The 24,310-nt window shown below is 31.6% G+C and overlaps 1 protein-coding gene across 1 annotated transcript in view; it reads left to right on the plus strand.

Annotated features, from left to right (window-relative positions):
- LOC132738826 (uncharacterized) overlaps positions 1 to 24,099 on the plus strand; it is a 41,291-nt gene extending 17,192 nt beyond the window's left edge. The window contains exons 7-17 of the mRNA XM_060726434.1: positions 2,195 to 2,401; positions 2,827 to 3,036; positions 3,938 to 4,072; positions 4,471 to 4,599; positions 8,091 to 8,234; positions 10,128 to 10,271; positions 12,631 to 12,768; positions 15,425 to 15,562; positions 21,771 to 21,929; positions 22,214 to 22,247; positions 22,595 to 24,099. Of these exons, the coding sequence (XP_060582417.1) occupies positions 2,195 to 2,401; positions 2,827 to 3,036; positions 3,938 to 4,072; positions 4,471 to 4,599; positions 8,091 to 8,234; positions 10,128 to 10,271; positions 12,631 to 12,768; positions 15,425 to 15,562; positions 21,771 to 21,929; positions 22,214 to 22,247; positions 22,595 to 22,787 (1,631 nt within the window). The 3' untranslated portion in view covers positions 22,788 to 24,099. The remainder of the gene's footprint in view (positions 1 to 2,194; positions 2,402 to 2,826; positions 3,037 to 3,937; positions 4,073 to 4,470; positions 4,600 to 8,090; positions 8,235 to 10,127; positions 10,272 to 12,630; positions 12,769 to 15,424; positions 15,563 to 21,770; positions 21,930 to 22,213; positions 22,248 to 22,594) is intronic.
- The last annotated feature ends 211 nt before the right edge of the window (positions 24,100 to 24,310 follow it).

Consider the following 24,310-nt stretch of genomic DNA (forward strand, 5'->3'; position numbering starts at 1 on the left):
GATCTATTTTGTGTGGGAGAGTAGCTTTAAACAATAATTTATGTCTGATAAGCTCTAAACAATTTATGATCAAAGAAATTAAAACAAATACTTAGAGTATAAACACATTGTACAAATTATGAACACGAAATGATTTAAATCCTCTAAGATGAAGAATAAATTATCTAAATTCAACCAAAACCTTAAATCTACGGCATGCAACAACTTAAATTCAAACCTATCGATAGTTACAAATACCTTCACAATAAAAACACCAGTAATATAAAATCTTAAACAAGACAAAAGTCAACCTGATAAAAGACAATCAATGTGCCTAAATCACAATAAAGTTCAGATTATTAAGATAAACGCCACATAATTCAAAGGAATTCAACAAAACCATATAACTCTCTCTTATACAACAATATTCTCTCCTTTTAGCAAAGCAAAAAAAATAATGAAAATTATTACATTATCATAAACTATCTTATAACATACCAACTTGACGTCTAAATGTAAAGAGGAAATAGTTTATTTACAGATTGAAATAAATGTATGTACTAACTTGATAAATGCACTAATACGCTAGCATAAAAAGATCAGATAAAACCGTAAAATAGTGTTGACAGTCGTTAAAGGCAACCTAATTTTTTACATTCAAACAAAATATTGGTAACTTAAAGTTTTTTTACAACTAAAGAGAAACTGTGCATGTTTTTTAGCAGAATATTAGCATAAGCAATAAACATCCCTTATTTACGGTGGCACAAAGGTGACATGTGTGTGTTTTTATTTATCTCGTGCGCACGAGATAATATGTCGTGGCAACGAGTTACTAAGTCATGGCCACGAGATAGATAAGTCGTGGCCACGAGATACTATGTCGTGGCCACGAGTAACTAAGTCGTCGCAACGAGATGATAGCTAAGTCGCGACCACGAGATACTTTGTCGAGGCCACGAGATACTATGTTGTGGCCACGACATAACTAAGTCGTGGCCACGAGTTAACTAAGTCGTGGCCACGAGATAATTAACCAATCAGAATGCACTATATATATATATATATATTACTTTTGCATGCAACATTAATCTTTGAAAATACTGAAGTTATTCACTTTGAACTTGTCTTTAGGATCATATTTGAAAGTCACCTTTCAAGGCCCATCAGATATTATTTTAACTATAGCCCTTTCTTGGGACAATTTTGTGATCGAATTATTCAGTTTGTATGTACTTCGGCCTGTTAACGTTGTTTATACGATAACATGAGAAGGAAGAAATCCTGGTTTATTTTATTTGGAAGGGACATTGCCCATGGACAGGAGATAGCCTACTAGTATAAGGTAAAATCCTTGTCTGACGAATAATTTAGAAGTAGGGGCATCCTTGTACTATATCACATGTTAGGTGATTAGGAAAATTTATATAAATGGTGTAATGTGATTGGTTATTTATCTCGTAGCCACGAGTTACTAAGTCGTGGCCACGAGATAGCTAAGTCATGGCCACGACTTAGTAACACGTGGCCACGACATAGTATCTCGTGGCCACGACTTAGCTATCACGTGCCCAAGACTTAGTAACTCGTGGCCACGACATAGTATCTCGTGGCCACGACTGAGCTGTCACGTGGCCAAGACTTACTAACTCGTGACCACGACATAGTATCTCGTGGCCACGACATAGCTTTCACGTGGCCAAGACTTAGTAACTCGTGACCACGACATAGTATCTCGTGGTCACGACATACTATCTCGTGCGCACGAGATAAATAAAAACACACACATGTCACCTTTGTGCGACTGTACTTATTACTAATTTGTTCATGGGATAGTTAGAACCGTTTGGCTTTCAACAGAAATTGTTAATTGAAAAGAATTTCAATGCCGCCGCGCATTATTTCCTAACACTTCATTCAACTGGTTGAGTAAAGATCGTAAATATCACCAAAGACTTCTTATTCAGCTTGCTTTATAAATTGACAACAAACATAATAGATTATTTTACTGGATTCATATATAGCTATTTATTTATACAATTCTTTCTTGATATAGATTACAAGTTCTCTGGTTACCATAGACGCTAAATCGATTTAAATTATTTGATTTATTAACTTGCTAAACTTAAATTCATTAACGCATATTTCGTAATATAATAAAGAATTTCTTAAGCATTACCAGAATTATTTAATACTGTCATTATATTTTTTTCAGGAAGAAATTTAGCATTTAAGCGAACTTCTGCACAATCATCAAAATTCGAAGGATGCGGAACACATTTTTGCAAATCTAGCTTCGCTGTTGATGGGTATGCATCAACTAAAGATATCTATTTTTGTAGTTTAACCGACGAAGAAGAAAAACCTTGGTGGCAAATGTATCTAGATTACAATATAAGGATCTGGAACATAAAAATCATAGGTATAGATAAAGAAAAAATAGTGAATAATTGAAAATGATATTATAGGATTAAAGTATGTCATATTTCTGACCCTTTCTTGTTCAAATAGTCTTACATGTATGACATAAAAAATGACCTGTCTTTGCTAATTACAGTTGTTTCAATAATATTTTCAAAGTAAATCTTTGCTGGTGAACTTTCTAATAACATTTTATTTTTTCACGATTTCTATTACTGATTAATTGTATCAGTAAGCTACACAAGTCAATAATCACGGCCATGCAATATATCTTTACGGAGTCGCCAAAGCGACATAGGTATGGGATTAAGTACTGTTGAATACAATTTACATATAGAAAATTACAAATAGGAAATGAAAGTTTTAGGTACTAACAAATACATAGTTAGTAATGTTTACTTCATGGAGTTAACTGTACAATTTCAGATACCAATAATCACAATCAAATACCATATGTGGTGCATATTACAAATACAAATGATACAAAAATCGGAAAAGAAGGACCGTACGGGAAAAAAGGAGTTTCTCATAACACACACACACAAAGTTTTACAATGAATTCAGCGGGCAAGTTTGTGACAATATCTGTAGAAGGAAAACGTAACCTAACAGTCTGTGAAGTATTTGTTTTTGGAGGTAACGGATTTTAAAATGTATTTACTTTTAAGATGCAGTATATTACTTTAAATCATCTTACTTTGTATAAAAATGCATTTTTATTTGCGAATATAGCTAAAGTAAACAGTAATTCTAAATTCATTCAGTGGCCATTCATATTTCATAGTATTCATATTTCTTTTGAAGTTGTTTAAATATAGAAGATATTGAATTAGTGAAGGTTCAATACTGAACGAGCTAAATAGAATTACATTGTGTGAGCCTCTGCCAAGCTTCACATTATATTATTTAAGGAATTCAATAATTTGAGTAATGAAGCCTCATGTATATATTATACTTTTTGTTACGTATCCAAAGTAAGAACGTTTTTCATTAATGCGCTTATATTGTAATGCTTAGATTTAGCTCATCATGTTTAAGTTACGAAAATGAAGTCATGAAGCAATGTAAAACCATTTCTTCAGAGTCGTTAAGACAGCACGGGTATGTTATAAAAAATCAAATATGGTTGTTTCTTTGCTTTTCTATGGGATGGCTGGTTAAGTCACATTGGCCCTCTAAAGGTCATATGGCGACATTACAGCTTTGATGGTTGAATTATAGTTCAGGTATTCATTCAAGCATTCTATACAAAAACGGGCTTCTGAGAAGAATAACCGGTCTGTCTATCAAATTTTATTTCAGGCACAAGCGGACACCTTCTTAAAACCACGATCTGAAGTAAGCCACGTAAATGTGTTTTGATTTAAAGTCCGCTGAAGGGATTCGAACCGTCAGCAGTAAGGGGCATATGTTTTGAACTTTTATTAAACAACTCAGAAGGAAGATTTATCTGTCTTAGTTAAGATAATGAATTTAGGTAAAGAATATGCACACTATATTTAATCAGCATATCTCATTCTGTTTCGCTGTACGACAGATTGCCGAGTAAATCAATGTGGGTATAATTGCGAGAAAAAATGTCAGTGTAAACATGCCACAATGTGGGATAGAATTTCCGGAAATTGTGCAATAAGTTGTGACAAAAAGGAAAGAGGTTATCAATGCAATATGCGTAAGTAAAACTAAATTAAATGAGATGTGAGAACAGTTAAGTTATAATCAAATAAAAATTGTCAACTCTTTCCGCTGAGCTGAAGCAACATTTGTTATATAAATTCAGCATTTATTTTATGTAAAACCGAATACATTCATTGGAGTGTTATCCTTGACTTAAAAGTTATAAATGCATGCAATCGGTTCCAAGCAAAATTGTATACATATTTGTTTCATTTATGTATGGTTTAATTTTTGACGTTCGTGTATTCATTTATTGTCATTTAATATTTTATTTAGGCGTAAATAGGGTTTGATACAAAATGAATGTTTCTATATATCTTAGATGTTTGAACTTATGTTATAATAGAAAAACATTGCAATATAAAATTCACTATGATAGTTTATATTGAATAGCCTGCAAAACAGATGATGACTGCACCTTTGAGTGTGGAGAAAATTGTTTTGGAGGTGACTGCATTCCAAAATCCGGAGAATGTACTAAAGGTTGTAAACCCGGATGGGAGGGAACGTACTGCAAAAACAGTTAGTATTTTTTTTATTTGTGACAAGCCTTTGATAGTATTGGCATAAGCATAATGTATTTTAAAAAAGATCTTATTCGTAAAAGGTTTTGGGTCACAGTTGGGGGCGTATGTGCATGTGGTATAGTCATTCTTCTCACTAAATCACTCAATTTCTTAACCTAAATTTCTTAACCTAAATTCAATTATGATTAAAATGGTGTGGCATTGTTTATTTCTTGACACTTTTTCCATGTAGATAATAGTGTAATTGAAAATCAGAATTTTGTTTAAATTACAAAAAGAACGAACATGAATTATATACATAACTTATTTGAGTGCCTGAATATATTTCTGAATAACCATTGTCCTATACTTCAGTATTCAATTTGTTATTAGGTTGTAACAATAATACGCTTTAATATCTGTTTTCTATGGAGGCTATTCGTTGCCAAAATCCAGACATGTTGATCTGAGTTGAACAGTTTGTTTACAGACAAAATACAATTGTATATTTCTGTATGTAAACTCAAATGTTGCATTCTTGGATTGAGTTTGCCGACATGTATTTCAACAATATGCATTTTGTTAAACGACAAAACATCAAATGGTTTTCCGAGAGTAGCAATACCAAGTGTTCATCATAACATGTGTAATACTCATTGTTCGTGTATACGTCGACAAAACAGAAATTACTTTCTTAGCTTTACATTGTCAAATAATAGAGAAAAACAGAATCCCTAAAGAAAGCCCAACACGGCAAGATTGAAAATATTTCAGGCTCGGTTTGATTGAGCCTGTTCATGGACGGTACTGGAAAGTGCAAGTTACCGTCCACGCCCCCTAGCACCGGCTTAAGCAGAATTCAGCATTTAACACGAACTGGTACAATTTAGAATTTTGAAACATCCGCAGATGTGTTCATATGACGGTTATGATGGAACCTTCAAAATGACACGTAAGTGCCATTCCATGACATGCGGCATATGGTCCCCAAGTAAAACAATGGGTGTGCCCTAAACGAGAAAACAATAGGCGGAACTAGTTAAATGGAATATTGAAAGGAGTTCTGAGGTTATGAAGCCTGCATATCACAGATAAGACATCAAAAGACAATTTAAAAAGCAGGCAACATATCCTAAGGGTTATTAAACAGTATTCAAGTAGGAATACTGGAACCACCCAAGTTGAAAAAGGCCAAATAGAAGAAACAAAAAATGCCGCATAACATGTATGCACAACAATTATGTCGTGTTGAACGATCTTCAAGGATTTTTACGACCGCCACACGCCACAAATAACACTGATGTGAACATAAAATAGAGAAAAAAACAGAATCCCTTAAGAAAGCTCAGCTGTACACGTTTTGCGAGGTAAAATAAGCTCCGCCCATGTTCCCGCCAATTACATCATTGGTAATAAACGTATTTATCCTCTCATTTCCTATATTTGCCGTCAGCGACTTGAGCAAGGAAACAAGAACACGCACCGGCGTAGTTTCTCTTTACCTAACCTTTTAGCTGTTTGGTTATTCACCAAACATAATTCACTTGCATGATTGCCATTCTATGCCTTTATTCAATCAACATCAGGGACTTTAAATGATTATAGGCCTATAAGTTTTGAAACGTCGTCGTAGATACCACATTTCCTAGAGAAAAAAAAGAAAACATCAGGTTACTTTCTGTCTCAATCTAACTTTTAATGGGGTTGTTTGAGGTTAAATATTTTTCAAGGAAGTAAAAATTATTGATATGACTATATTCAACATGCTCTTTTTAAAGACAAATAAATTTTACTGAGGGGATTCAAATTTACATAGGAATGAGTAACATTGACAGTTAAGCCTCTACCTTACCACTTCAAATTTCATAGAGATTTTGATACCACCCAATTCTAATACAGATCAAAATCTGGCTGTTGTCTTTCCTAGTAGTAACAATTTCTATAACATTAGTAACCTTAATAAATTCTAGCGTATGACTTGACAATGAAAAACTTTCAACAATAGTGCAATTAAAACCAAAGTTGTATGTACCCTTTCGTACATAACTTTTTTATTTTTACCATACCGTATAGATATATTTGCCCATTTTTGCCATTCTGTTTTTCAATAATAATATTTAAACTAGTCCAAAGGTATGTATGTTGATTATCAATTTATGTATACCATGTTTTTTTTATCTCTAAGAAAGCCATCACTTACAAAACTTAATAAATATTCTGTTAAGTATTTCGTGTCTCTACTTTTGATCAGAAAGACATCAAGTCTCAGTAACAGCTATTGACAGCATGTATACACACATTTTAGAGCTGTCACTGATTAAGTACATTGCAGAAAAGGGGGTTCGCTGAAGATAAAAGCTATGACTCAAAATATCTCGCAATGGAGGTAAATAGAGATGCTAGGATACACAGAATATTTATTTCAACATAAAAATGGGACAAATTTACAAGCTTTTGGTTATACAACGGAATTATCGATAGTAAACCTTGAAAAGTTCCGTGGTTATACACTTAGTCATTTGGGGTTTTCTAAAGAAGGCACAAACTTTCTGGTCATTTTGCCAACAGTGAAATACATGTATCGCATTGCTGAATGTAAACCAATTGCGTACGTAAAATTCAACAGTTCTTGAAGGCGTACAAACCCTGTCGGTGAAAGCTTAGCAGCAGAGGTGGTTTGTATATATATATATATATATGGAAAACATTCCCTCATGTTAATTCACCAACCTTAGTTTTTGCATATTTTTATGCTCATTATCAGTATAAACGTTGTAACATTGTTACATTATATCTGATCCAATTTTGCATTACTTGATTATTCTTGCTAGAATACTTTTGGATATTCAAAATCAACTTTAATGTAGTATGTGACATTTATAACAGTTTTTTTAATTGAAATATTTTTGTACTAATTTTTACTGTAAAGTAAGAGTTGCCTCTTTTTAGATAAATTGGCTCCGACTACTAATTTTGTCTATTTCCGTGATAATGCCATATATCTTAAAGTGTCCCCAATGCTCTAGAATCTTCCAAATGTAAATATAATTAGCAAATAATGAAAAAGCACTCCAAATACAAAGCAAGAACATAATACGTAAATATGCTGCACACATAACAATATCAAAAACATTATGAGTACATCTATCAAAACAATTTGACAAAAGAGTTTTACTAATGGTTATTAATCTATTAATCTCACTTGTTCACATCGGTGCATTTTAATTAGCAGTATATGAACTATAAGTTGGATCCATAATTTAAAGAAAAAATGTAGCATTTATCTTTAATATTGATGTATATGTATAGATAGGATATCTCAGTCAGGTTGTGCTGCTGAACAGACAAGTCCAAAGTGTGTAAACATTTTAATCATTTTTAAATTATTGTTATAACTTTTTGGTGAGATTTTGTTCTTTACTGTTAGTTATAATGTTTATTAAAGATTACACTGCATTAGCTCTTTCAAACATTCGACAAACAAATACAATTTTATTTATTACACAGCTTGTGATCCTGGCTTTTATGGTCATAACTGTTTGAAGAAGTGCAGTGACCATTGTAAACACAGGAATGAATACTGCAACAATGTTGACGGAAACTGCACATATGGATGCATGGATGGATGGAAGGCACCATTGTGTGACCAAGGCAATATTTCGTTTCAATATTTAAGCGATTTAACTTCCAGTTAATATTGTTTAAGTTCAGATGAGTGTGGTTTATTTGTATATACTGGTTTATTACAAAACGCCTGTAGAGACTTAATTCACTGATGTACTTATATACACACGAAAAGAAATATCGCAAAATCTGATTCATTAAAACATTTTAAATCGTTTATAAACTTAATTTATTTGACTTTTATAGCACATTGTGTTTGCAGTGCACGGTTATTTCTTCATGACTTACAAAACGCACACCACATGCATGTTAGAAACCAAGTTATAACATACTGTAGTAAATATTCAGTTTACTTAAAAATCGTTCTGTTCCTTTGCTAATTGTAAAGTATGAGTGTAGATGTTTTACGTTAAAAATAGTCAAGAATGCGCAGATTTCAACACTTTTCTTTATTCTCATTCATGGAATAATATATCAATGTGATACAACAATGCGATTCTCTGAAAAGAATAAATAAACAAACTAAATACTGATTACAACGCATTTAAAATAAAATACAATAAATTGTCTAAAATAATAATGTCAATACAAATCATAAATATACGATATCACCTTTACAATTATAGACTTAAGTCTATTAAAATAATATTGTTATTTTATATTTCCGCAAATAATTCCGTTTATAATTTAATTCACGGCAAATATTGTAAAGTTCATCATCGTTTAAACAATATTGAATTTACTATTGAGATTCATACATAATAAATATCTAGCTTACCGATTATGATCTACTTTCCATTGGTATAACATCAATAAACAAAATACATCAACAATTTTAAGGACGTCCGCCCAAGGCAAAACAACAAATCAAAGTAACGGTTAATGACGTCACCGTAAAACAATTAAATGACGTCTTTTTACGGGAAACAAAATAAGACGTAACGTTGGCGGAAATAGTGAAGCTATGTTAAATTGAAAGAGTCAAACAATGTCTTTAATAGTAAATACTATCGGACAAATTAAACTATGAAATTCTGTGATTATAAATAAAATAAATTTACAATTAAGAACTATAATTCTTACAATGAGAATTGAAAATTTAATGACAACGCCTGATTGACATGCATAATACGGATATATCAATATTTCTGTGGGGGGCCATGGTAAAAAAAATATTGGTCAAAAACTATCGACTCTCAGCTGTTCCTTTAAAAATACAAGGTAAAAGATAATATTAGGAAAACTATCGAACTCGTCTACATCGTCAATATTCTTGAAGACCAGACACGGCAAAATGTTTTAAAGATACAGCTCAGCTAAAGATTGAAATATATTTCACAGAGTGAACACTAGCTGCAATATTTTCTTTAGCGGCGTAGCCTGATTTTACATGCAAAACAAACACAATTTTAATTTATTCCATGGTTTTTGGTAGTTTTGTGTCATTATGTTAATGCATGGAAGGGCACCTGAGGTCTTCCTTAAATAAAGCTGGAAAGTCGCCACATACCCTAAACTGTGTTGGTGCCACGTAAAACCCAACACAATACAATGAATATTATTTGACCGAATATTTCTTCGTAACATCATGCGATTTCCTTCATGACGCCATCAAACATTTTCATATTGAAAACAATCTATAATATTTCTTAAATTTGGTTTCACTTTTTAACATGTGGATACATCTATGTGTTTCTCGTAACCATTCATTTGTTACTCAAGACGATATGCGTTTCTTTACATTTGTCCATTTATCTATGACACATGCTTGTCATCCGCATTAACAAATAGTCCGGCAACTTTGAAAATTATACTAAATAGCTTAACTGTAAAATAATTAAAATATGTTTTCATATTGAAAAAGCATGTAATAAATATATATGTGTAAAATATGCAATAGTAATATTTTGATGAATTTAGCCTGTGATGCTGGTTTTTATGGTAGAAACTGTACAGAAAAGTGTAGTGAGCATTGTGCGGGGGGAAACAGAAACTGTAATACTACTACTGGATATTGTGAAATGGGTTGTCAGTCAGGTTGGACTGGACTGCGTTGTGTCAATGGTAAATTTGATTGATTGATTGATTAATAGAATGAGCGTACTTAAATTAGAGTACTTAAAATGATTTATCTTTTTTGTGAGCATTTTGTTTAATATTTTACTTTACTTGTTTACATGACCATACAATGTAAGGTCAGCGTTGTACAATTAACATAACAGCATTCAAAGGCTTATAAAGTATCAAATATGTTATCTTGTTACGGCCATTTTATCCATTGTGCTTGATAAAACATAAAGAATGAATGGAAAACACCTTTAATGCTCCAGTATGGTAAAACTTTATCGTGAATGTAAAAATGTTTTATAAGAAAAGTAAATATATAGATAATTCAAGAAGTAATTTACATGCTATATGCAGTAAATGGCTGATTTTGCGATATATATCACGATACTCTTACTGCTTCACTGGCGTAGTATGATGGCCGTTTAAGCATATTGTAAATTTTCGTAGAATGAATGTGTAGTTTGCAATGTGTAAATTTCTTTCTTTGTTTTCAGAAATGTTTTGTTTCTTTTTTGATAAATTTCATTTATTTTTCTATGACATTAGCAAGTATCTGGAGACATACTGATTAAAAGTATGATTAAATGCCGAAAAAAGGAAAACAACAAAACAACTATTCGCTTTCTGTCCGCTTATTTAAACTTAGTTTGCATGAAAAAAGACATCAAACTTCATCGAAAAATAAAACAACAAATAAAGAATATCGATGGTTATATACGTTATTACATGAAGATTTCGGTGAATATCAGAGCCTTCGGCCTCGGAGAATATCAGGCTAGCCAGGTTCATAGTCTTATATATTCACCTCATCATCATAGATAAATAATATATTATCATATCAATATTTAATAATACAATGTGCATATGTATTAATATATTGCAAATTAAAAATATAAATCAACATAGAATTTATCTAAATGAGTGATCAGTTGTTTACTGTATTGACATAAACATTGCATGCTATAATTGTTGAAAAAATATTCATTATATCCTGAAAGGAAATCAATAAAAGATTACAACATGACAGAAGACTGACCTGTAAATTATATCATTTTGAAAATGTCTCTGCCAACTTTATTGTTTGACAAGTTATATTTGAACTTGAATTTACGTCTTTGCAAAACAGACATTATTCATTATTTCATTCATTTTTCTTTAAAGATTGCTATTTTTAACATTTTTTACTGCATTTAAGTATATAGGTAATAATGGAAAAAACTAGTGCATGAATTATTCTTAAACTGTGCATGATAAAATATTAAAACTTAAATAAAATTAAAGGGGATAAAAATGGAAGTCACCATCCCACTTTCTGAGTTTCTTCATTTGATATGCCCGAAAGGGCATATCATGTTATACCCCATGGCGTCTGTCTGTCTGTCCGTCCGTCCGTCCGTTCGTACGTCCGACCGTCCGTTAGCAATTTGGTTTCCGGAGCATTACTTTAGTTCCATTTGGCCCGCAATTTTCAACTTTCATAGCATAATTGTCCATATTGAGTAGAAGACCTCCCTTGATTTTGGGGTCAAAGGTCAAGGTCGCTATTACCTTCAAACTGAAAACAGTTTTCGGAGCATAACATAAGTTCCATTTGACCCACAATATTAAAACTTTATAGGATTATTGTCCATATTGGGTAAAGGACCCCTATTGATTTTGGGGACACAAGGTCAAAGGTCAAGGTCACTATTACCTTAAAACTAAAAACAGTTTCCAGAGCATAACTTAAGTTCAATTGGCTCACAATATTCAAACTTCATAGGATGATTGTCCATATTGGGTAAAAGAACCCTATTGATTTTAGGGTCACAAGGTCAAAGGTCAAGGTCACTATTACCTTAATACTGAAAACACTTTATAGAGCATAACTTAAGTTCCATTTGGCCGACAATATTCAAACTTCATAGGATGATTTTGCATATTGAATAGAAGACCCCTATTGATTTTTGGGTCACAAGGTCAAAGGTCACTATTATCTTAAAATTGAAAACAGTTTCCGGAGCATAACTTAAGTTCCATTCGGCACACAATATTTAAAACTTCTTAGGATGATTGTCCATAAAACTGTAAACAGTTTCTGCTAAATAACTTAAGTATTAATCAACCTACAGCTGTAAAATTTTTATAGGATGAACAGCTTATTCCCTTGTCTTACAAATGCTTCATCCTAAACTAAAAAACACTTTCGGGCATATAATGCTCCGCCTAGCGGTGCTCTTGTTGTTCTTGTAGTTCTTGTTGTTTTGTTTCTCCTTCATATGAAATTGTGAGACCAATTAGAGGATTATAACACTTTCCTATCTGAAAATAGAAAGAGTTACCGTTTAATTGTTTTGAATTGTTCTATACCTTATAGCATGTCCTTCTAGAAAGTTTGGTGCAGGATGTAAAGAGAGTTGTGCTTCCACTTGCAAAAATGATGCTTGTGATCATGTGAATGGCATTTGTCGTGATGGATGCAAGCGAGGTTATCAAGGAGATAAGTGTGAAAGTGGTATGTCTTTACATTTGGTTTAATTATTTACGATATCAGTTGAGAAATTTCGTTTTAGATGTCAATCTTTAGTATATTGATTTGAGAAGTATGTTCAATTTCTATTTCGACAAATCAGGAAAAGGATTGTTAAAATTGTTAAGGCAAGGCCGAGTATTTAACTCGTCGGACTATAATTTAATGATCGCTAACCTCAATGTTTACAACCCGTCGTAAGCAAGCCCGTGTTTCCTTGAGCAAGACACTATACATTGCTCAGTACTGGTTGGTTCGAGGAATGGATTCAAACGTAGGTCTTTAAGCTTATGGGTTTCTACACAATTGAACTAGAATCATAGACAAAGCGTGCAATTAATAATATATTTCTACTTTACAATCCAGTAATGAACCTTTACTTAATATTCAGTATCTTCTAAAATATCATAATTTGTAATGTCTACAAACTGATCATTTAAATACATAAAAGACGTTATTTATTTGCGAATCTGAAAAAGAATATTTCAATTGTAATTATTTTGTAACAATTCATCCAATTATATTCAAAATTTGCATGATGTAATTATTTACACAGTATTTTATATTTCAAAATACACAAAGGAAATCAAGATGAGAGGATGTGCATTGAAAGCAGAATGATTTTGTACTATACACTTCTTTATCAAAAATAAGTTGACAAACATTTCTGCTGATTTGGCAAATATGTTTAAATTCTTATGAAAATTATCTAAATAATTTGTGTTTGTATATTTTTACACGTATATCAAAAAAACTTTTATTTCCAACACGATGTTCATCCATTAGATGATTTATTTGCTTTTTCAACATAGTTCTTCATTGTAAATTTTCTAAATACTGATTTTTTTCTACTTTTGTTTAGAAACAATGCTGTAACAACTACGTAGCGACCTTGTAACATCTATGTAACCTTATTAATTCCGATTTTTTGGTCATTTTCAAGGCTTGTTCTGTAACATTTGTAACATCCTGTAACATTTGTGACAATTATCTGTGAAATTTTCATTTCACTCCAAGTTGTTACAGCATTGTTACATAGTTGTTACAGCATTGTTACAAATGTTACGAAGGTTGAGAATGAAATGAAAATTTCACAGATAATTGTTACAAATGTTACATGTTGTTACAAGTGTTACAGCACAATAATTAGAAATGGTCAGAAAACGGAATTAATAAGGTTACATAGATGTTACAAGGTTGTTACAGCATTATTACAGCATTGTTACAAATGTTACAAGAATTTGGAGTGAAATGAAAATTTCACAGATAATTGTTACAAATGTTACAGGTTGTTACAAATGTTACAGAACAAGCCTTAAATGACCAAAAATCGGAATTAATAAGGTTACATAGTTGTTACAAGGTTGTTACATAGTTGTTACAGCATTGTTACAAATGTTACGAAGGTTGAGAATGAAATGAAAATTTCACAGATAATTGTTACAAATGTTACAGGTTGTTACAAGTGTTACAGCACAATAATTAAAAATGGTCAGAAAACGGAATTAATAAGGTTACATAGATGTTACAAGGTTGTTACAGCATTGTTACAGCATTGTTACAAATGTTACAAGAATTTGGAGTGAAATGAAAATTTCACAGATAATTGTTACAAATGTTACAGGTTGTTACAAATGTTACAGAACAAGCCTTGAAAATGACCAAAAATCGGAATTAATAAGGTTACATAGTTGTAACAAGGTTGTTACATAGTTGTTACAGCATTGTTACAAATGTTACGAAGGTTGAGAATGAAATGAAAATTTCACAGATAATTGTTACAAATGTTACAGGTTGTTACAAGTGTTACAGCACAATAATTAAAAATGGTCAGAAAACGGAATTAATAAGGTTACATAGATGTTACAAGGTTGTTACAGCATTGTTACAGCATTGTTACAAATGTTACAAGAATTTGGAGTGAAATGAAAATTTCACAGATAATTGTTACAAATGTTACAGGTTGTTACAAATGTTACAGAACAAGTCTTGAAAATGACCAAAAATCGGAATTAATATGGTTACATAGTTGTTACAAGGTTGTTACATAGTTGTTACAGCATTGTTACAAATGTTACGAGAGTTTTGAGTGAAATGAAAATTTCACAGATAAGAAATTCAAGCAACAAACTTGTTACAAATGTTACTGAATTCACATGCGTTACGTAGGTGTTACTTAGTGTTACGCTTGTAACAAATGGCAATAGTTTCGTTAAATTGCGCCCATTTTGTGCCCTACGTGTTTCCACACATAAATTATACAATGTTGTAATGTGGTATTTCTTTAAATCGATTTATTTCCTAATCCTAATATATAATCCTTATTATCTTTTATCTTATTATCTTTTGGATATTAGTTGTTCTATTTATATTACAAAATATGTAAGTATGTCTTTATTTTCATCATTTCAAATTTGACAAATGAAATTCACACAAAAAAAATAAATGACTTTATTTTTCTTACTCATTGTGTATCCATATAAGGAATTTTATAATTTAATTTATTGTCCGCCTAAGGCACATCAGAAGCAGCTTATAGCTTCTATAATAAATGAATTACAGCGGTGATGATCGTTTCTTCTTATTCTAAAAGATATTATGCCGAGAAATGTTAATCAGCGTAACATATTGTATTTTCTAGAATGTCGTGACGGGACGTTTGGTGAAGAATGTAAGGAGGATTGTTCTTCTAATTGTAACAATAATACGTGTGATCATGTGACTGGTAATTGTACAAACGGATACAAGCCTGGCTATAAAGGAAATACTTGTGGAGAAAGTACGTATATGAGATAGTGTAAAATATATTATATGCTGATTTTTATTATATTTTATTTATTTATTTACTTCTTTCCTTATATATCATTGTAATTCATTGATTACTTTTAAAAGGCGTTAGAATCTTCATTGCTTTTATTTGTTTTTCATTTTTAACATTTTAAATTTGCAAATGTTTTGATTAAAATTTCGATGTCATCGGTACATTTCTAATGAAATATTATTTAAGTTTATACATAAAGAAGGAAACCTTTAAAGACAACCACGGAATTAAGACCATTCTACATTTAAGACAAACTTAAAACAATTCCATATTTAAGACAAACCTTAAAAAACGGAACCTTTATGTCAATAGAAACATGATCAACAATTAAGACCAGTTTGCGTATCCACTATTTTAACCACCAGTTTCCGTCACAATTCTTTTTTTTTATTTGTCCAAACTATTGAGACACTGGTAATCAAGTCAATACAAATCTATACCACAGTTTGTTTTTATTATCTGTTTAATTGCTTCAAGTTTTATTTTATATTTCTCAGTATGTAACATTCATAGACATGAGAACAAATTCTAAAAATACACGTAATCACAGAGGACAACTTTTATTTAAAATCTTGAAAGAATTCTCAATGCTCCATCAGACTAAATATTATAACATCTTTTTAGAGTAGAATTTGAAATATATAATACATATTGTGAGATCATATTCATACAATATGACCAAAAGAGACCTTGATATTAAGATTGTAAGTCTGAACACTAAAATTGACAAATGAGACAACAGTTTCTTTTAAATTAAGACTATTTTTGCTCAGCGCAGTTTGGCGGTCTTTACTATAAGGTTTTTGATGCAATATTGATAAAGTGACTTTTATTTCAGCACTATGGAAAATACAAGTACATGCACGTTGTCAATTGTTTCATGTTGCAGATTTAGAAATTATTGAAACTAAAAGCATTTAGGGAACTAAATTTATATCTGTTTCAATGTAACCATAGAGTGCCTAGCTGAAAAATATGGTGTAGGATGTCAGAAGAATTGTCAACTAAATTGCAAATTTGGTGTTCTATTAACCCTTAATCTCATATATACGCGAAACAACGCACTTTCGATCCACCCAACCCCCTCTTTTAGGCCTCAAATAGTGAAAAAATGTCCTGTTTGGGCCCTAAACACATGTTTTTGTTTGAGAAATGTTGATACAAAAGTTATCACTTTTTCGGCGCCGCCCCCATCAAAATGGAATATCGGGGAATGCCAGAAGGGTGGTGCCCCCTTTCTGTTTTGGGGTATTGAAGGGGGGCGGAGTCCCATCAATCGCCAAGAAAATTTTGGACTTGTGATAGGCTGAAAATGATCCCAGGTCACTCAAAAGGTAACGTGTAACCAATGCTGAAAAGCCTTTGACTCTATCTGAATCCATTGAGAAGTTGCAGCACTTTGAAATCAATTTTGACGGAAAAAAATCAACGCAAAATAGTGATTTTTGGCAATTTTGAGATGTCCCCTCGTTGCCATGGTAACAAGAAATTTAAGACTGAGCACGTTGTTACAAAGACAATGGTCCAGCAAAATTTGTGCCAAGTTTGATTAGTATTGAAGCAGTTTTTTTATAGTTTTATACCAATTTGAACTTGTAACGGGAGACTATTCAATGAAAACAGCTATTTTTTACAAAATGCTCATGCAGTAATGGGTTAAAATGTTATGGAATAATTTTGTCCGCTCAAAATAAATTATGTTCAATCAAAAGGCAATCTGGCATGTAACGTGCATAAACGCTACGCTTAAAGTTGAAAACGAACAACAATAAACATGCAGAAGTTCGTTTCATTGCATAGATAAGACATCACACTTGAAGAAAACAAATAATTCAATCTCTTTATCGAAACAAAATATACACTGTACCAAACACTTTGGTATAAACACAGCCTAGCATGATATATTTCAAAGAACAGAATAGCATAGCAGCCAACCAAAATTGCAGCAGTGCATTGTTACTACAGTCCGCACACGGTGTCATTAGTTATCAGGATTTGACACTTCGACTTATTGCCCGAGATAACATGATGCATGCATAAATCTGCGAAGAGTCGACCATTTCCAGCAAATAGATGAGAACATCGAAGCGTCAGTGCTATGAATGGTGTTATAAATAGCGTGTTTTGGAAGTTTTTGTTGAAACTTCTCCAAATCCCTCCAGAGGCGTGCACGTCGCGGAGAAGGCACACGGCAGGTCAAGATCAAGTCATCTCAAGTACAAGAGGTGATTGGTTGACCTGTCGTGACTTACTCTGGAGGTTTGGCGCTAATGAATGCCGTTTTTGTCGTCGTCAGTCAGGAAGTTGATGCCTTGACAGTATTTTCGTCTCCTCTACCACCAACGAACGAAGAATGGGCTACCAGGAAGATTCTGCTTGAAAAAGACGTCCTCTTATGCCGCCGATTATTTTTAGAACACAAACATATAAGTTCTTTTTATTTGATTTATTTAAATAAACATTAATCACTTCAGCGCGCAAATATCGTTTTCAAATTAAAGTTTCGTAAGATAATTATGTTGATGAATTCCCGATGCTCGACTGTAAGTCATAGGTATATATATGCGTTTTTTTAAAGCTTCTTATTCTTTAATATTTTTTATGTATCTCATAATCTGTATAGAAAATTTGAATTTTATTACACATGGACTATCAAATTATGATGCGTTTCCCTAGAATTTAATAAACTTTCTAATTACACAATACGGGGTCATTCATTTGATTGAAGACTGATCTTTGCGTCTTTCTCTGAAATAATTATTTCCTTGTTAAAACATATTTGACTACATATTTCTGTCATTTAACTGTTCACTTTACTTCCGATTTTTGTTGTACCTAAACACATGTTTCTATTTGTGTTTTCTAATCAATTCGAATCTATAATCAGTTTAATGGGATCACCACCGGGTAAACGACTACTAGGTACTTTGGTCATGTTTTTTACACCAAATATTTGAATGTTTCTATTGGGATTAAAATGAGTGTAGTTAACTAAACAACTGGTTGTATAAATCCCTGACCTGTCTAATTCTAATAATGAGATTAATGGATATATTAAGACTTTCACTACAAAATATTCCTAAACAAAAGAGCACATGTTTAAATGTATTCCTATACAAATAAAAAGATCAGAGAAGGGATCTGTCAATTGCCAGACATATTTTTAAAAGATACGTTTATGTTAAAAGTTTGATTAATGAATTATGTAAGATGAAAATATAAGTATTGCTTTTTTATTTTGCTAATGTAAAATGTAATCTTGTGCTGAAATTTTGTCCGAGGGTCCTTACGGGTTTTGTAGTTAAATAGTTTTTTTCGGCGATACATGGTTCAAGAATATAATGTTTTCAAACTATATGTTCATCACCATCAGTGAATTTTTAGTTAAATGTATGCAAAATATTTACTAACAGCTATATGATATAGCGGTTTATGAGCGTTTTCCGCGTACAGCCTCCTAGGGTGTACTAATAAGTTAGTTTTCCTTAGTTATCACGCAAGCATGATCCATGTTTCTGATGTAAGCGACAGTTTACCATTATTTGTCTTTAAAAAAATATTAAGGACTATTAATGGTTTATAACAACAAAAGAAAATTATTGATAAAGTTATTATGTAGAAGGGTTTTCATACCAGAACTATTTATGTTCAACGTATGACTAAACCTGATTACCGCCGCAGTATGACGTCACGGAGTAGTGATTTTGAAAAAATAAACAAACAAAAATCAAGAATTTTTCAGAGAATAATTATCTTTACAAATTGCAGATATGAAGTTAAAGAATGAAAATATTTTCATATTGTAAATGTCTGTGATGACTGATGAGTCAGCTTAAAAAGATCAAGGTACTATTCTTTGACCTGATTACCGCGGCAGTAAGATTTGACGAATGATATTAACATTGGGGAGGCATAGCCTCCCCAAAAACTGTTTAAAGACAAGAATGACGATACAAATCTACTTAAACAGGACTACATATGTATTTAGCTATCCAGCTAGCTTACGGAACGTCGGTGGTTCTACTCAGGTGCCCGTTCGTGCCTGAAATAATGCACGGAAGGGCACCTGAGGTCTTCCTCCACCAGTAAAGCTGGAGCGTCGCGATATGACCTATACTGTGTCGATGTGACGTAAAACCCAAAACAAAACAAAACAAAACATATGTATTTGACAGATCATTTCGTTATTCAGAGTTGAAAAATAAAGAAACAGGAAGTGTTGGGCGAGTTTATTTACTTGTACTGTGTTTTGTGTGTAAAAACGAATGAGAAAATTGCATGTAAATTTCTTGCTTTTATACAATATACTTATATTGTGTCTTTTAGTATCCTTCTTTTTGACTTTTTCTGGGTGGTAAGTTTCAGTTCCAGTATTCCAATCCTAAAAACCTTAACAATTACCCTGAGGATATGTAGCTTGCTTTTCATATTTGTCCGTTGAAATCAAAGGCAGTCGGTACGTGGCTTTGATAGTATACATGCACATGACCACTTTCAGTAGTTATTTGCAATAACTTCTTAAATTTTCCGTCATTGCATGTATACAAATCATTGTCAAATGCGTACTTTGAATATCCGGATCAGGATTTGTATACATGTAATCAGTCGGTTAGTGCAAATAACAACTGAAAGTGCCTACCTACAAACGTTTTCGATTGAATTTGGAGTTAAACGATAGTATTATAGCTGCCTTTTCTGTTTCAACCAACTGTTTGCATGCACTGACATTAGTTTTTTTATTATAAAAAAAATCGATTTATGTTCAAAATCGTTTCCTTTACGGCTCGGTCAAGCGATGTCCGACCTAGACAAACAGTGCACTTCCGCTTAAAAATTCCATCTTTTGTCGAACCAACTTGTCTAATATTGTACATGTTTTGTAAATGAAATCATTTCTGAGTAGATTGCACTTTATTTGGTGAAAATTGGTTGACAATGAACAAAGATTTGCGAGGTAAAATAAGGCCTGGTGGTAGGTCCGCCGGCAAACCTTTCTAACTTTACTTTATTTATAGTATATATGGATGAAATTTTTAAAACACAACTTTCCTTTGTTGTTTTATTGACAATAAGATGTCTTAAAAACATTTCGAGCGAAACAATATTTTATTAGTGAAAAACATATTTTATTGGTAAAAAATAAGTGGGCGTGGTCATGTACATATATAGTATCCAAGCCACGCACCGATGCCTGTGATTGACATATCATTTGTGTGTGATATGCAGACTTCAAAACCTATAACCACTTTCACAATTCTAATTTCAAATGTCGGTGCTAGGAAGAATGGCTGATAACTTGCATTTTGTCAATGAACAGACTCCATTAAACAGTAAAATCAGGTACTTCAACAATTGTAGCAACTTTGACGTTTTCAGGGGTTCGTTTTGTTCTACATGATATAACTGAACTGTTATATAATATAAAGATATATAAATCCCTTTTTTCTCTATTTTACTGTTTTCTTATTAATGTGCGTTTTTTATTTGTGTTTATTACAATCAATCATTTCAAATTCATCATATAAGTCATTTCATCAAACTTAAAAAACATCAATGTTGAATCGCGTATGCATCTTAAAATTATTTGTAAGTCTGTTTCAATTCAAAACCAGTTACTACCTGAAAAAAATGGTTATATTGCACAAGTTACAATCTACAATTTTCAGAATGTTTGATTGCTGAAAAAGATAAACCATGTTATTTTTTACTAAAAGCTCAACTGTAATTAATATAAAAGGAAATCAGTGTAAACATCTCAACCTATATTTAAATAACTCACATAAAAACTTAAATATGTCGCTTTGATTTCTTGCAAGCTGTTTTAAATTATCATATTAGAACACTTGAGAAATGTCCAAAATTGTTAGCCAGCAGGAAACATTATAATAATAATTATTGTAAAATCAACTAAAACTAAAGTAATGAAAGTTTTATATTCATACGTAAAATAACATCATAATATTGTAAATTAATTGTCGATAAAGGTATGTCAAATTACATATGAAATACGAAATGTTAAAGAATTATTGATTTACCCTATAAGATTGTAAAACAAAATCAATGTCCTTATCGTTTGAAGTAGAGATAAAGACAGAGTACTTACACTGCAGCAATCTATTAAAACTATCGTTTTATTCAATAATTGAAAAATGTAAAAACATTACAGTTTCAGACAACATTTTAAGTGACGCAAAACCGGATACAGGAAGTAATGAAACACGAAAGCTGAAAATAGCGTTGATATGTGTCGGAATCCTTTGTGCCATTATTGTTGTGTATGCTACAGTAATAACGATCTTGTTAAAGCGTAAGGCGACGCATAACGGTGAGATGTTTTGTTTTTGATAAATGTATTTATTCATCTAAAAAGCTTCTAATATTTAAGTAACAAAAAACTTAGCAAAACTTTATTTAGATAAACTCATGTTTAAACAAATGAGCAAAGATCCCTTACGGAATAAAACAAAAGACTATTTTCTTAATTCTTTTGAAGACCAATACATGTACATCAATGGACTTTATCAAGTGAATTTAAAGGCGATATAGATATGAACTTTTTGGGGGTTTTCACAATATTCATTTTTTCATTTTATTTATTTCATGTTAAAGTAAAAGATGGGACTAATGTCAGTTGCAGTGGAAGGTAATTCTATTGTTCCTTAAATCATATGATATGTTGATATGTTATTAAACGATATGCATGTTTAGCTTTATTCTGATATCCAGAATGATTTGTCCTTGGTATTAACAGCTTACAAGATCATAGGAAAATGTGGTCTTATATAATGTAAATATTAAAAAATACGAAAGATCTTAAATTTGAATAGTAACATTAAATAGCTAAAATTTTGTCGCCGTTGATGTTGCTCTTCTTTTTTTCCCTTAAACCTAAACTTTGCATTAATAATCATTTTTATCAATATTTTTTCTAATAGTTTGCTTTCATGAGAGTTTAATGGTCCGTGAGAAAAGTGGTAATTCTATTTTTAGGGGCAATGATGATGCCATTACAAACAAAACAAATAAGACAGAAACTGTAACAGCTGAAGCAGCAACAGAAGCAACAACTGAACTAGCGAGAGTTAACATAAATGCCTCTGACGATGAATCTCATCAATATACTGATCTTACTCCTGATACAGAAGATGTCGAAGCAGCATATGAAACTATTCAACTTGAATGACCATAACTATAAAAAGTGTTACATAACGTGTTTTGACAAGGTGTTTACTGCACTCTGAAATCCAATTAATTGTTAAAAGCTTTAAATTTGATATGACAATGATATGTCTTTTAATAGGGCTTTGTCCTTTAAACTATTATATGCGTTGCGTTGAAAATTATGTTTTATGTGAAAATTATTGTTCAATATGTATTTTTTATGCATTTCTTGTTGAAAAAGCTTCACTATAAGCATTTTTTAAAACTCGATCAGTTTTTTTTTCATTAAAAGTAACTGGCAAAAGTTTCGAATTGTACTAACTCAAACTGGATATGTTTCCAATTGGAATTTTTTATTAATAATTTTATGGGAAATAATGAAAACTTATCCAATTTGAATTAAAAAATATAGTTAAGGTATGTTTATGTATCTTCTAGCCTTATAATGATGAAATGCATAGGTTAGACCATAAAAATGACCTTTTTCACAAGATTGTTGCAATAATTTCAGATATTCTTTTTTACGCTGATTAGAATTATGTACTAATAAATTGTTTTCTTCTTGTGGAAGAAGAAGTGACATGTCACGGAATTCAACGAAATCTTGTAGTGCAATCAAAAATATAAGAAACTTCAGACTTAGATTTAGCAGATTACAATTGTGTTGTATAAACAATCAGCTTTGATGTGTACTTTCCATACGACATCAATAAAGGATGTCGCTCTATAATTATTAGGGTTAAACAAACTGCCTTTTTATGAACAGGTATAACTACATATTGACACCATTTTTCTGGGAATGTTCCATAACTAAATATCTTATTAAATAATTTGCAAATATAAGGAAGTAAAGTGTCTATACCACAAATGATATGTGAAGATGTGCGCCACTAGTTGCCTTGTTAGACTTTATTTCTTAACCATTTCGTTTATTTCATCCTTAGATTTTTGGCTATTAAAGAGAAAAGAAAGTTCTCAATGTCATCCTAATATTATATTCATCTGACAAACATTACAAATTGCATCATGTAAATTTTCACCAATACCTCAATCGATATCACCTACAGAAAACAACTGTTTAAAGTGAGTGAATCAGGTACCAATACTTATCTACTATATTATGAATGTCTGTTACAGGTTTCTTAAAAATTATTTATTTTCTACCAACATTCTTTGGAGTTGTAAATGCTTTAATCAATATCAGCTATTAATTGTTTTATATGCATATATTTTTGTCTACATATATTTTAAATGAATGCTTATTGTCATTATCAATGTTTAAATAATGCAAACTTGGACATTATCTGATTTTCGCAGTAAAAACCTAAACACTTCACGGGCAGTTTTACATTCAACACCAAACCATGCCCTCTTTTGTAGTCTATGGTTTTTGTGAAGTTTACCATACAACAGAGATTCACTACAAAAACTGACAACCTTCTCAAATTCATCAATTAGTATATTAACATCATTACAATGTTCATACAGTGAGTCTAACCTGTCAAACAGATCTGGCATCTTAGCATCACCGAGAGAAGATAATTA

Source organism: Ruditapes philippinarum, unplaced genomic scaffold, assembly GCF_026571515.1.
Source record: "Ruditapes philippinarum isolate M1 unplaced genomic scaffold, ASM2657151v2 ctg1522_1_1_1_1, whole genome shotgun sequence".
Classification (NCBI taxonomy): domain Eukaryota; kingdom Metazoa; phylum Mollusca; class Bivalvia; order Venerida; family Veneridae; genus Ruditapes; species Ruditapes philippinarum.